This window comes from Narcine bancroftii, chromosome 3 (genome assembly GCF_036971445.1).
Source record: "Narcine bancroftii isolate sNarBan1 chromosome 3, sNarBan1.hap1, whole genome shotgun sequence".
In the NCBI taxonomy this organism is placed as follows: Eukaryota; Metazoa; Chordata; class Chondrichthyes; order Torpediniformes; family Narcinidae; genus Narcine; species Narcine bancroftii.
The window spans coordinates 125,299,374-125,314,758 of NC_091471.1; the positions used below are offsets into that span (position 1 = coordinate 125,299,374).

General features: G+C 36.9%; 1 protein-coding gene across 2 annotated transcripts in view; it reads left to right on the top strand.

Moving 5' to 3' along the window:
- ccdc149a (coiled-coil domain containing 149a) overlaps positions 1-12,813 on the top strand; it is a 114,503-nt gene extending 101,690 nt beyond the window's left edge. For both annotated transcript variants that reach the window (XM_069922816.1, XM_069922817.1), the window contains exons 10-12: positions 2,742-2,818; positions 8,763-8,864; positions 12,010-12,813. In XM_069922816.1, the coding sequence (XP_069778917.1) occupies positions 2,742-2,818; positions 8,763-8,864; positions 12,010-12,563 (733 nt within the window). In that variant the 3' untranslated portion in view covers positions 12,564-12,813. The remainder of the gene's footprint in view (positions 1-2,741; positions 2,819-8,762; positions 8,865-12,009) is intronic.
- Positions 12,814-15,385: the final 2,572 nt, after the last annotated feature.

Consider the following 15,385-nt stretch of genomic DNA (forward strand, 5'->3'; position numbering starts at 1 on the left):
GAGAGAGTATTAGAAGGCTCTGGCAGATAAAATTAAAGAGCATTGCAAGAGATTCTATTCATATTTCAGGGAAATAATATAACTAAGGAAATAATAGGGCCTCTTAAAGATCAACAAAGTTGTCTGTGTGAAGCAACAGAAAATGGATAAGATCCTAAATGAGTATTTTTCATCTGCATTTACCATAGAGAAAGACATGGAGGCTTGGGAATTCAGAGAAGTTAATAGCAAGATCTTGAAGAGAGTCCATAGCCAAGCAAAAGAAGCATAGATGAGGCAGTGGGAGGGTGGTTAATTTTGTGCATTTATTTCAAAAAGGCTGCAAGGACAAACCATGGAAATGCAGCTCAGTAGTTTGACCTCAATCTTGGATAAGTTCTTGGATGGATTCTGAGAGGCAACATCCACCTGCATTTGGAAAAGCAAGGATTTAATAATCAGAATGGCTTTGTGAATGGAATCTGAAGGGATGACCAAAAAGATTGATGAAGACAGGGTGATAGAACTTGTTTACATAGACTTTAGCAAGGCCTTGACAAGGTTCTGCAGGGTAGGCTGGTTCAGTAGGTCAAATTGTGTGTGATCCAGGGAGAACTGGCCAATTAGATACAGAATTAGCTTGATGGTGGTAGTCAAAGGGAGGCTGTGAAGAGTTCTTAGTCAAATTGGATGCCTTTGAGCAGTGGTGTATTGCAGAGATCGGTGCTGGGTCCCCGGTTTGTCATCTGCCTTAACAACATGAATGACAATATACCATATATGCCAATGTATAGAATGATCTTCAATACTTAAAAATGTCATCCCAAAATCAGGGGTTGTCTTATACACCAAGTATAAAATCTGAACTTTTACGGCGAAGTCTTAACACTATCTTCCTGTCAGCTCCGAAACAATGATATCCTGTTAGTTATGAACAAAGTCTCAGCGATCCCTTATGGGGTCCATCCACCCAGTCTGACTGCTGTGGGCTCTGTACAGGCTTTAAATGGCCTGTTACAGGAGCCAATGGTAGTTTATGTTAAAATCTGCTAATAAAATTAAAACCTTTATGTCAAGTCAAGTTTATTGTCATCTGATTGTCATCAGAGGTGGAGAGGATGAGTAAATTTAAGTCTTTGGTGGTCACTATCTCGGAGGATCTGCACCCAACACACTAATGGCTTCGTGAAGAAAGTATGTCAGCACCTCTACTTCCTCAGGAGTTTGCAGAGGCTTGGTATGACACCAGAAACCCTGGCAAATTTCTACGGATGTGTGGTGAAAAGTGGTCCTCAATGATTTCACATGCCCTCTTTGGACAACGACCTCGGTAGATCACGTCAATGGGGGGAAGGATACTCCAGTGATCCTGTCTGCCACTCTTATAGTCCTGTGGATTGACTTCCAATTGATTTCTATGGAGCAACTGTACCACACTGTGAGGCAGCTGGCCAGGATACACTTGATAGAGCTCCTAAAGAAAGTTGACATAATAGTGGCTGTTAGCCTTGCCTGCTTCAATCTTCTCAGGAAGTGCAGTCACTGTTGTGACTTCCTGACAAGTGAGGTGAAGATGAGTGTCCACGATAAGTTGCTAGTTAAGTGAACTCCAAGGAACTCTGCTCCCTGTACTACAGAGTTGTTATTGTGAAGTAGAGGGTGGTCATTCTTGGTCCTCCTGAAGTCCACGATCATCTCCTTCATCTTTTCCATGTTGAGGCTCGGGTTGTTGGTTTCGCACCATTTCGTGAGATTTTCCACCTCTTCTCCGTAGTGAGACTCCTCGTTGTTGCTGATGAGACCAACTACTGATGTGTCATCTGCAAACTTGATGACGCTGTTGGAGCTGGATCTGGCGAGGCAGTCGTGTGTCAGTAGTGTGAATAGGAGCACGCTGAACACACAATCCTGAGGTGTGCCAGTGCTCGGTATGACAGCGCTTGACATTCTGCTTCTGTCCCGGGCAGACTGTGGTCTTTCCTTTAGGATGTCCAGGATCCAAGTAAAGAGAGGAATGTTGAGTTGCAGCTGGATCTGCAGTATTAAAATATTGTGATTTGCTTTTAACAGCATCCACTGGTCAGTGGTAAGTGCCATATTTTGGGGGGGGGGGGGGTTATCTTATATAAAGATACAAAGGGTATTGCTCAAAACCTATATTATTCTCTGGCAAATTTGCAGAAGACACCAAAGTTGGTGGTATGGTGGACTGTGGAGAAGATTATATAAGATCACAACAGGATCTAAATGATCTGGGAAAATGCCCATGGAATGGGAGGTGGAATTTAACAAAGACAAGTGAGAGGTACTTCATTTCAATATGTTGAACCAGGGCAGGGCTTGCACAATGAATAGTAGGGCTTGGGGAGTGATGTAAAACTAAGAGACTTGGGGTACAGGTGCATAGTTCTATTAAAGTGATGATACATGTAGACAAGGTGAAAGCAGTGAATGTTGTCTGTATGGACTTTAGTAAGGTTTTTGACAAGGTACCTCATAGGATGCTGATCTAGAAGGTAAAAATGCATAGGATCCATGGTGAATTGATGGTTTGGATTCAAAATAGACTTGTGCGCAGAATATGAAGGGTAGTTATGGAGAGGAAAAACTGATCTTGAAAGGTAGGTTCAACCATGATCTTGTTGAAGGATTGAGCAGACTCAAGATGCAAATTCCAACATCTTTTTCTTGAATTCTTGTTCTCTAGTTTAGAAAGCAGCATTGTTCAACGTGTGTCACTGAAGCTCTTCTCATCCCTGCAGGATTCTAGGCAATCGTGTTGCTGAGCTGGAAAAAAAGCTAAGAACATTGGAAGTTTCTGGTTTGTGGAGTCTCCCAGGTAAGTGCCAGCAAGCAAAACCTTTTCTTTGTTTCTTTAATGTTAACTTTGTGGCAATTTTTTTTCAATTTGTTTTTGTAGATTCTGTCTCGAAACAGTTCAGGAGTGAAGTTATTTTAAAATATGATCCATTAAAATTAATTTAGATCTGGTATGCTGGAGAATCTGAAATAGACCAGCTTTTTATGTTTTGTCATTGAAACTGACACTGTAAAATTGTTGTTTTGCATATTTTTATCTGCTTATGACCACTAAAAGCATATCTGCACTTTCTGCCAATCCTTTATGTTTCTGCATTTGGAAGTGGCTGTATTGTATGTTTGCTTACACACTGTTATCTGCCAACACTATTTCATTCAGTGTATATTTAATACTTTGTAAAGTTAATGATGCATTACGTTGCACAATAATGTGCTTTTTTTTTGAATGGTGTCCTGTACTTTGTCCTGGGCCATTTCTAAATACATATTTGAAGTTTTGTTTGTACGGATCTGGGCTCCAAAATTGCACCTTGATAAATACACATTTGAATACTTAACATTTCCATTTAAAATTCTGTTCTCAACCACTTTACTGGAATCATGAATGCATTTATTTTTAGAACTGTTTTGCCGGAATAATGGCACAGCATTCCCATGGGATGATCTAATTATCGTATACTGGCAATTTAAGCTGTTTGTAATCGCAGGCCAGTGGAAAATTTTGACTCAGTGGAATGGCATATTAATGCATGGGTTGGTTTCTGATGGGACAGAGCTGATGGCTGTTTTTCTGTGCCAGAATGATATGGGGAGTGTCAGACATCCTTCTTAGTAAGGAGACATTGTTTCTCACAGCTGGGGGAGGGAACACAGTGTTTTTCTGCAAATGGGAATGGTAGTATTTATGCACTTGCCTGAAGTGTAGAGTCTTCTGGACCAGGGTTTGTAGAGAGCTGGGTCAATGAGGTATGACCAATGGGAAGTGCTAAAAAGTGAAGATACAGAAAAGGATAAGTGGGGAATATAAAAGATGGTGTGGGAAGAGAGGTCAGGAGGTTGGTCAGTAAAGGAAATGGAAGAGATTGGGATTTGTATAGGGTAGAAATTATGGCAAGAATGCTGCTCCTTGTATGTTGTTTCAGGTCAATGTGATATATGGTTGCAAGGGGAAGTATCTCAAAATCAGAAAGGTCCAAGGTTTTGATGAGCGTTGAGTCAGCATGTTTCCAACAAGAAGTGAAAACTCTAGAAACTCCACTGGAGGAGGAAGTTAATGAGACATCATCTTTTCCTCAGTTTGTTGGAAAGTTGGGATCAGATATTCAGCAGATGTTCAGGTGTTCTTAGCATATTTTGAGCTTTTGCTCAATGGGAGCATTGAATATTATGAATGGCTGTCCTATGCCTTCTCTCTTATTTCTGCTCTCACCAAGAAAAATTGCTTACAGGAATAACATCAAGGTGCTTCAAGAATGTTTTACTTTAGTCTGAGATTATTTGCATGACGTGCAGGTATCATTCCAGTGTGACCTGGATCCACTTAAATTTCCTCAAAATAGCAGACGTAATTTCACTATACACTTAGAAAATTGCAGTAGTTCTTATGCACAGCAAACTAATGTGAATCATCAGCTCCAAAGAGACATCATGTCAACACTAGATTCAATTTAAATCGATTATAAATCAACTAGAAAACTTCCACTTCTCCAGCATTTCTTCCCAGTCTAATGGTTACTTTGAGGCAATCTTCCATTGAGTTTTTTTGCAATTAGTTATTTATTGTGTGAACAATATTGAACTGAATATGCACTTTAAAATAAGATGTAAGATTGCATACCTGAGAAGTTCTTTTCAACATGCACACTAAAGGGTAATTATTGATGTTGGAGCAATCGCACTGTGTCGGGAGAAACCATGCAATATAAATTATCACACATCTGTCATGTATGGCATGAGACATTCTAGCCAGTAGTTTCAGGGAAAAATCAACTTGAGGTTCAAGGTTCCTTAATGTCATGTATACAAAATACACAAAGTTTGTTTCCTTTTGTTTGCCCTGTAAACATTCACAAAGAAAATCAAAATCAGAATTTATTGTCATGAACAAGTCACAAAATTCTTTGCTTTGTGGCAGAATCACAGTACAAACATTTATATAAACCATCTTTTAAAAAGGAATAAAAATAGTGCATGAAAAAACAAAGTAAGGCACTGTGTTTGCCTCATTTATCATTCAGGATTCTGATGGCAGGGGGAAGAAGCTGTCCTTGTACTGCTGAGTGCTTGTCTTCAGGCTCCTGCACAATTTTCCTGATGGTAGCCTAGTGAAGAGGGCATGGCCTGGGTGGTGGGGCTTCTTGAGGATAGAGGCTGTTTTCTTAAGATACTCTTGTAGATGTCCTTGATGGAGTGAAGACTGGTGCCTGTGATTTCGCAGGCTGAGTTAACAACCTCTGGAGATTTTTCTTCTCCTGCGCGTTGGCACCTCCATACCTGATAGTGATGCAACCAGCCAAGGTACACCTGTAGAGCCTCCATTAATCCAGCACCCAGTAAAGAAGAGAAAGAAAAGCAAAAGAGAGACCCTTCAGCGATATCAAGTGTCCAAAGATCCCACCACCTCCTCAGAATCTTCTGCCTGAAGTGCAAAGCTAAACTATTCAAGTGTAAACCTAATCATGTCTTGCAAGCAATGATTACCAAGTCTAGTTAAGCAGGAAAGTCTGCAGACGCTCAGACACTGTGATTGTAGTGCAATACACAAAACTGCTGAAGAAACTCAGCAGATCATGCAGTGTCTAAAGGAAACAAAGATATATAACTTTTCAGGCCTCAGCCCTTCATCAAAGTATGAGCAAAAAATGCTCATACTTTGATGAAGGGCTCAGGCCCGAAACTTCCTATGGACACTGCATGACCTGCTGAATTTCTGCAGCACTTTTGTGAATTGTCCTTACCAAATCTGCTAACTTGAGTCCAGGATTGTGAAAGATGACCTTAGGTTAGGCAAGCAGATTGATTTCACAAGTATAGAACTCTCCCATCTTTTTTTCATAAAATCTTAGCGATCCTGACCATCCTGTGTATTCAGTCTTCAGCAACTAGTGTTGAATGCCTCTTGGACCAAGTGAAGTATTGTAGACTATGTCCATTCATCATTTGTTCTGATTAATTGAACTGAATTCATTTTTAAAAAATCTATGATCCTATCATTCACCTTGCTCACAGTCAGGAAAATATACCTCAACAGATCTGAATGAGGTGAAAAGCAATATATTAAAATGCTATTTTAATACTTTATCAAATGTTTATAACATCTGTATAAACGTAGGAGTAAAATGATATCTCTATTTCATCAACTCCTTTCTACAACTGCATTTATAATGAGGTTAATATTTAAAATGAAATAGAGATATCATTTTACTCCTACGTTTATACAGATGTTATAAACATTTGATAAAGTATGATGATTATTCATCAATTTCCCTTGGAAATCAATCCAACCTCCTTAAGCAGTGATCTATTGTGTAAACATCAACACTGGAGCACCCAAATTGTTGTTCTTGATATTCATCAGCAAGATATACAGGTGCTCCCCAGGTTACAAATGAACTGACTTTTAGAAATATGACTTTATGCAAATTATCCCATACAATTTAAAATCTTTCTTCGAATTAGTATTAAAGATGATATCAGATGTTTCATGGTATTCATTAATGACTGGAGACAGTATATACCTGTATTCCATTTGTTTAATTATCGATAGCACTAGGGTAATCATTCAATGAAATGAAAGAATTATAGCAAGATTGTGTAAAGCAATACATTATGTATTTGCAAAAGAAAATGGATGTTTCTGACTTACGGAAAAATCAGTTTGTGAACATTTTTCAGGAACTGAAGGCTTATTGGACTACCTGTATCCCTTATCCTGGAACTAATAGATGGTTTACACACCCCATTTTTTCTTAAAGTTTGGTAGCCAGAATTGGACTCAGTACTCCAGTTGTGGCTGCACCAGCCTTTTATAAAAGATCATTGCAATTTGTTCACTTTTGCATTCTATTTCTCTATTAATAAAGCTCAGGGACCTGAGTTTATTGTAACTACTTTCTCAATCTACCTTTCCACATTGAACATAGATACCCAGGTTTCTTTTTTTCTGAGCACCATTTAGAATTGTGACATATTGACTTTTCTCATTCTTTGTAAATTTTAACAACAGAAACTCTTATTGGTGTTTGGTTCCATTTTTCCCTTATCAGACAAATTAACAGGCTGGCTGGGAATAAAGAGGGAAATCAACAGGATGAATCTCTGTGAACAGTCTCCAATTTTTGAGAAATAGGGAACAAGGTCATTAATTTGCAGGTGAGAAATCTCCCTCCATTTGCTTGGGACCATCCTGACCCACAAAGATCAGTCTCAGTCCCAGTCCTGAGCTGAATACCTATGGCACCAGTAGTAGTACATCTTGCAGGTAATACTAGTGGGCTTGAGGTTGCAGGAGTCCCTGCCATGCAAGTCATCTATAAAATGTGTGTGAATCTGAATGAGAGTACCTCCCCAACAGGCTCACTCCTTTCTTCTTCATTGTATCAAAATAAAATTGTTTCATTGAGTTGCCTAATTCCACTGGTACTGGGAGTTGAGAGATAATATTGAGGTCATGGCATGAATTGTGAGTCTTGCATCATTAACATTACACATCATATAGAGTGCACATAAGCCTTTGATGTTGTGGAAGTAAATGATTATTATGATGCTGGCAAAGTTAGTTGAGCATTAGTGGAAATCACTGAAACAAACCTGCTAAGTATGAAATAATTTTCATTAATACATTTTTTCTCTTTCTTCAAAGTAATGGCTTTTTTTCTCTTTCCTGCTACCCAACAGGTCTGAGCTACAATATCTCTGTGGGAATAGGGAGTAGGTTTTCCTTGCACTATACTAATTGAGATTTGGCATGCATAAAAGTTAACTGTTTAATTCCATTATTGATATAAAATTGCACCTAAAAACTTAACCTGACGCACTCAAAGTGCAACTCCTGCACACAGCATTAAAATCCACGCAGCATAATTGCAGTGTTGCATTTAATATATGCATTTAGCAGTATGAATTAATACCGATTTGCATGTTTTGAGCAAATTATGCATTGGGTGTTTGCTCAAAACATGTATTGTTTTGTATTGGGTGTTAATACTTTAAATTCTTCACTCAGTAACCTACTGAACTAAATTTTACAAAAAAAGACTGCAACCAGTCCTTTGATTTCTGATGAAAGAAAAACTTGATTTTCCTGGCTACTTATATACAGCATGCACAATGTATTCAAAACAAGGCAAGGAGAGGAAAAGGGAATAAGTAATGCATTTAAGGAGGATATTTGCATTTTTTTAAAGTATTGCATCATGTAAGCATATTGGCATTATGGCGTGCACCTTCACCTCTCATTTGACCAAATGATTTTCCACCTCTTAATTACAATGGTTGAAAAATTGTTCAATACACAAGCGAATTAAATTGCCAATGAGAAAAAAAAAACAATATTTATGTAATTAACTTGTAAAATTATCTCAATATACAATATTAGAATATATGTAAATACTGTATTTATTATTGTCCAAGCACATTTCAGGTGCTTCATTGTTCTGGTAACCAGTACATGCTACTACCTAGATCTGAGTTTAATCCATGACTCCAAACCTCTGAAATATATTTACAGTCAGGTACACTCTGAATACTAACAAATGAAAATTCACTTGAATATTAAATTTTGGTTATTCACTTGTGCAGTATCAATGAATTAAAGTACATTAAATTGTACTTTATTTGATTTCAATTATACACTTTGATTGGCAAGATATGAAAAAAATCTGTAAATTATGGTGTGTAACATTTTCATTATCAGTTATTATACTGCATCTTTTTTAACTTTTCACAATCTTTACTGACCACAGGAGGGAGAGAGGCTATTACACTAACTGATACTATCGTGCCTGGGGAGTTCGGACCAAAATCACTTGTATTTGATGGCATTGAAACACAGATGCTGCAGAATGGTAAGTGAACTAAACTGTAGAAATAAAAACATGACATTTCATGATATGCTGTGTCATATACTTTCATTTATTTAGATCCTTCAAATACAATTATACCAGAATAGGTCATTCATAAATATTAATCATTCTTCTCTTTGGAATACAAAGTAGTGGAACTCCCTGCTTGTGTTGTGATGGGTGGTGGATTAATGGTAGTCGAGGAATGAAGCGTTGATACATCTAGTGGGAGCTTAAGGCACATATAATAGGAAAGGAATGGAGAAAAGAGGCAAGAAAGAGAGGAGGAAGCTGCTGGATTATAAAACCCAGAGGACCCGGGTCCGAATCCAGCACTGTCTATAAGGAATTTTTTTTTACATTCTCCCCATATCTGTGTTGGTTTCCGCCAGGTGCTCTGGTTTCCTCCCACCCTTCAAAACATATGGGAGGTTGAAGGATAATGGGGTATATCTGGATGGCACTAGAAGTGATGTTATAAGCAATATTTTAATTTATTTTGCATTGACCTAACAATCATATTACTAAGGATACAAAAGCAAGAACAACTATGTTAATCGATTTCCAGTTAAGCCCTCATCCATACCAATAATTGTGATTTTGGAAAGCATATTTAATATCTTATTAAATTCCCACTCTCTGGGTGATTATAAACTGCATCCCTTGTAGCAGATGTCCAACTGGCAAGTCTATTAATTGCCAGGGTTTTATCTTTTTTTTTAAATATTTCACAAGCCTCTTCCTGGCTGACAGTAAATGACCCCAGTCCCAAAGCACTAATGAACGACAAGCCATTTGCTCATATAATATATCTGCGATTTCTTCAGTTCTCCAGGATGAATTGTATCATATCTTGCATGTTCAGTATGAAATGCTTTAATCCTGGTTTATACTATTTCCACCCTTACTTTTTCTAAATCAATTTCAGCAGTACTGTTTTCACCTTAGCATTACCTTCAGTAATGAAAACCATTGCAAATTATCCATTCAGCAAGTCAGCCATATCCTGATCCTTTTATCTAACCTGCCATGCTTAATCTCTCAAAGGGCCACTGTGGTTTTTAATCAATTTCTGGGTTGGAACACAGCTGAGAGAGCTTTATCATTGCTAATATTCCTGCTCCTAAATTCTTTCTCACAACTCCAATTTTCCATTGCAGTTGCTTTCATGCAAGTTTTTTTCTTGTAATAAGTGCCACATTGTTTAGTCATTTAATCTTCAGTTTAGTCTCCATTTGCATTTTTTAACCTGAGATGTATTATATTTTACTAAGCAGATTCTGGTACTCAAATGTTTTTTGCCTACCTACAAGATCTCAACCTACTGTTAAAGACTAAATCAATAAGATTACTCTCCCCATCTTTATCCCCAACATCTTGAATTGAGAAGCAATTATTGACCATATCAATAAATGTCTTCCTTCCTTCGGAGTTGACTGCTCTTTGTCATTCACTTAATGGTTGGATAGTTGAGAGTTCCCTCTGACAATGGTTCCACATTCATTTACTGCTTTACACTCATTTACTGATCATGTTTGTCCTTCAGGTTTGTTATGGGTACCAGCTCAAAATCAACTTTCTGATCCAGACTGTTTATGTTTATTTATCTTATTCTATTCAGAATCCCGCCCCATGTTAAACTGATAGAATCAGACATTGTTTCTTGGATACAAGGTCAAGTCAAGTTCAAATTCAGATCAAATTTATCGTCATCTAATTGTACAAGTACAACCCAGCAAAACAACGTTTTCTGGTCGTTGATGCAAAACATGCATACATACAGCAAGGTATAACACACATATACACATATGCAGGACAAGTATTTTCGCTATAAAAATAAATAAATAAATGGATAGATAGATAGATAGATAGATAGATAGATAGATAGATAGATAGATAGATAGAAAGATTAATAGATGTTGCTTTTACAAATGAGAGTCTTGGATGCTTAGTGCGAGCAATTCCTTTGGTCGTTCAACTTTAGTCGTTCATATATTTGTGTCCATTGCTGCATCCACTTGTAATTCTAAAACTTGAGCAGAAGCCTTTTAAGAATTCCTTCATGCCTCATGTGGTTTTATCTAATTAAATTGCCTTGTTCCTGGTAATTAGAACTAAGTTTATAATATTTCCATCAATAGCACATTGGTTTCTAGTCCTAAAGGAACTGCATGCAGAATTAGCTTTTTATGCTTTAATCTTAATTTAGCTCAAATGCCTTTCAACTATACTTTTCAAATTCAGAATTTAACATGGAAAAACATATTGCACTGGTACATTTCCTCTAATTGTACTTCAAGACCATGATTCCCTGTACTCAGAGCTCCTGGTCTTTTTATTAAAGCCAGCCATTCTACTTTATCTTTCTCTCTGCAGTTAAACAATGAAAAAAATAATTTGAATAGTTGCTTAGAATTGGAAAACCTTTTTTTAAATTTAGTTTCAGAAAGGGTGTTAAATTATAGGATTTTTAAAAAGTGTGCTACCTTTTCATTTGTTTAATTTGTTTAATTTGCTATTTGTGAAATCAATACATTTCATCAGGATTAAAATAAAGTACTGATTATACTCAGGAGAGCCGGTGGCATTTGTGGGGAGAAAAACAGTTAAAGTTTCAGATCTGTGATTTTTCATAAAAACTTAATAGCATTCTAATGAAAAGTAATTGACCTTAAATATTGTCTTGATTTATAAATGTAACACAAATTGTGTGAGCAAATCTTGTGATCTATGTCTTTTCTGGACTTTTATTTAATAGATATAAGATGCAAAATAAGAAATGTAAATGTTAATAACTAATTCAACACATTTAGGCTTGGTTTTTTTAAATTTGTGATAAATGATGAGTTTATAACCAAAACAAAAAGCTGAAGATGAGGAGAATAGACAAATGTGGCAGCAGGGAGCAGTGGCCAAAATTATAATAGACCAATCATTGGTACTTATGATGTACTTATGAGAGATAGAAAACAACAGCACCACAACAGTTTAGGATCAGGCATTAGATTATTTATACTAATGGGAAATAAAGTAGCAGATAGCAACACCAGATTGTTGATTTGTGCCCAATTGTCTTTGTCTGCTTATAGTTTCAGTTTTTCATATTACACATTGTTTCATTGATATAAAATGCTTTGTTTCCATACAGACCAATTAAAAGATCAAGGGACTCCACCTCAAACTACCTTTCCAAAGTTGACCAGCGAACACCAAAAACCCACAGAATTTGAAGAAATGCAAGTGGAACAAACGAATAATTGTGGAAGTCCACCATTCTCGCCCTTGGAAACAAATGCCCAAACGATAGATATTTATTCACCAATATCCCAATCTCACTCAGGAAATGAAATAACAAGTATGACTGAAAAGTTAGTTACTACTGAGTTAAGCGATGGCTCTAATACAACAAGTGCTTCCGAAAGGCAGAAATCTCTGAGTTATGATGCTGTTTCATCTGTATTCAAATCCCCCAAGGCCAGTCCAGAATCAACCATCAAATCTGATTCTGAATGTGACCAGTGCTTTGAAAATAACACAATTTATGAATCATCAAATGCTCTTGAAAATGAAGGAACTTGTGTCTCATTAAACATGACTTCCAAAAGAAATTCAGATTCTCAACTGCACAATCCACTGACCATAGTTGAACCATCAATATTTGAGGGTGGTCCTGAAGAAAATTTTGAAGGTCATGTAGCATAATTCATACTTGGACTATTTCTATCATTTTAAAATGATGAATGAACTTTTAAACTTAATTTGGGGCTAATAAAGAAAGAGGAATTCCTTGAAAACAGTACATCAACTCTTTTACTGTTGAATGTAGTGTTAAAATTTCTACATTGTATGCTGTGGATTACATTAAATATAAACACTTCCTAGATCTGTAACAGCAGAGTAGAATAAATAACTATAATGTATTGAAAAATAAATAAAATTGGATAGTGTGTTCGTCTAAACAATTTTCTATCTTTTTACTAATGGGCTTCAATTTATATTACATTTTTCTCTTCTTTCCACATAGTAAAAGAGTCACGTTTTCCTCGTTCAATACTATAATCATAAAGGAACCTATGGATAACATCTCATGAGCATTGTGATGTTTGTTTTGTTTCACAACCTTTCTCCTGGTTGCAAGTTTTCCAATTTCTTACACCAAAGATTGAATATTGAGATGGATGTGCTGCTTCCAGATTTGGTTCCAATAACCTTAACAGAAGCAAAGGTCTGCAGTTGCTGAAGTGGAAAAAAAAAGTCCAATGCACAAATATGTTGGAGAAACTCAGCAGGTCATGTAGCATCCATAGGAAGTAAACCCAAGGCATTTATTGCATTGCAACAAAAGCAGAGTCCAACAAGCAGACAATCCCTTGTAATGGGTTTCGTTGAACAACCCAGGATGAATTTCTACTTGCAGCTGTTTTCCTCAAGGTTACTTGTACAGGCGGGGAATCTGCGTGTTGCTTCATTACAATAATTACAGCTAATAAGAGAATTATCATTTGAAAAGTTGATAAATGTCTGTTGGTGTATCTGAATCAGGTTCACATAAAACACTAAGTTTCCTTTCTCTCCACAAATCCTATCCAACCTGTTGTACATTTTCATTATGTGCTGTTTCTCATTTGCTCATAATGAGCTTGTTAAATATTGTCATGCTTCAAGCAAAATTCCCTTGTATTAGAGCTGAAGGAGCAAAATACAGGACTGTCAAAGTGATTTCATGAATAGGACGGTTTTTCTTGGAATAAATCAATAAATTTGTTGTTAAGATTTTTTTATCATGGGTGATGTGCAGTCAATATTTATTCTTATTGGCAGGCAGCAGCCCACAACTCCCAAATGTAAAAGTTGAATTATTCATGAGTTAAAAACATATGTTTTGCACTGCAGCTGTATTTTCTAATTTTAAGAAAAACAGGCATTAGCAGGAGGAAGAAGTGGTGTGGTCAATATAGCATTTCCATATTCATTAATAACTAAGCATATTGCATCTGGAGAATTTATCCATTGTGCTAATATGAATTATGTATTTGTTTCATTAATTCTATTGAATCCTATGGATTTTTTTTGCAACAGACAAGAACTAAAAATGCTGTATGCTGAGTTTTACAGCACATGGGCTAGAAGTGGGGATATGCAGCACACCCCATAATGTTTGGGACAAAAACACTTCCCTTTATTTGCCTCAGTGTTCAAGTAATCAAACAAATGACAAAAGTGTACATTCCAGATTTTATTCAAGGTTATTTGTATACATTTTGGTTTGACCATGTAGAAATTACAGCACTTTTTATACATAGTTCCCCAATTTCAGGGCACCATAGTGTTTGACGAGTATTTGTGATTACTCAGGTATATTTAATTGCTTCATTGGTGCAGGTATAAGAGAGCTAGGCTTGCTTCTAAGCCGTCGATCACTTTTGGAATCTGTTGTTGCCATTTTTCAACATGAGGACCAGAGTTGTGTTAATGAAAGTCAAAGAAGCCACTATGAGGCTGAAAAACAAGAAGAAAACAGTAAGGGACATTGCCCAATCCTTAGGATTACCAAAATCAACTGTTTGGAACATCATTAATAAGAAAGAATGCACTGGTGAACTTGGGCCAGGAAGACCTCCACTCCTAATTACACAAAAATTCTCATCATAATGAAGAAAAATTTACAAACGCCTGTAATACTGATCAGAAATGCTCCTCATGAGGCAGGCGTGAATGTATCAATGACTACTGACTGCAGAAGACTTCATAAGCAGAAATATAGAGGCTGCACTGCAAGAGGGAAACCACTAGTTAGACACAGAAACAGGATGGCCAGATTACAGTTTGCCAAGAAGTATTTAAGAGAGCCTGCAGAATTCTGGAAAAAGGTCCTATGGACAGATGAGACCGCGATTAACCTGTGTCAGTGTGGTGCAAGAGCCAAGTGTGGAGGCATAAAGAAACTGCCCAAGATTCAAAGTATACCAGCTAATCTGTGAAATGTGGTGGTGGGCCCTGATGATGTAATTGCTGATGAAAGTAGCAAAATGAATTCTGAGGTGTATAGAAACATCTGCTCAAGTTCAAGCAAATGCCTCCAAACTCACTGGACGACGCTTCATTCTACACCAAGAGAATGATCCCAAACATACTGCTAACACGACAAAGAAAATTTTCGAAGCTAAAAACGGAAAAAAATTTTTGAATGGCCAAGTCAGTCGCCTAATATGCTGAAGAGAAAATTGAAGGGGACAAGTCCCCAAATCAAGCAGGAGCTGAAGATGGCTGCAAAAGAGGTCTCACCAACCATCACCAGAGAAGATATTCAGTACCTGGTGATTTCTATGAATCACAGGCGATAAGCAGTCATTGCATGCAAAGGATATGCAACAAAGCACTAAACATGACTACTTTAATATACATACCATTGCTATGTCCCAGTATGGTGCCATGAAATGAGGAGACTAATTATATGCTGTAATTTCTACATGGTCAAACCAACATGTAGACAAATACCCTTGATTAAAATCTGGAATGTGCAC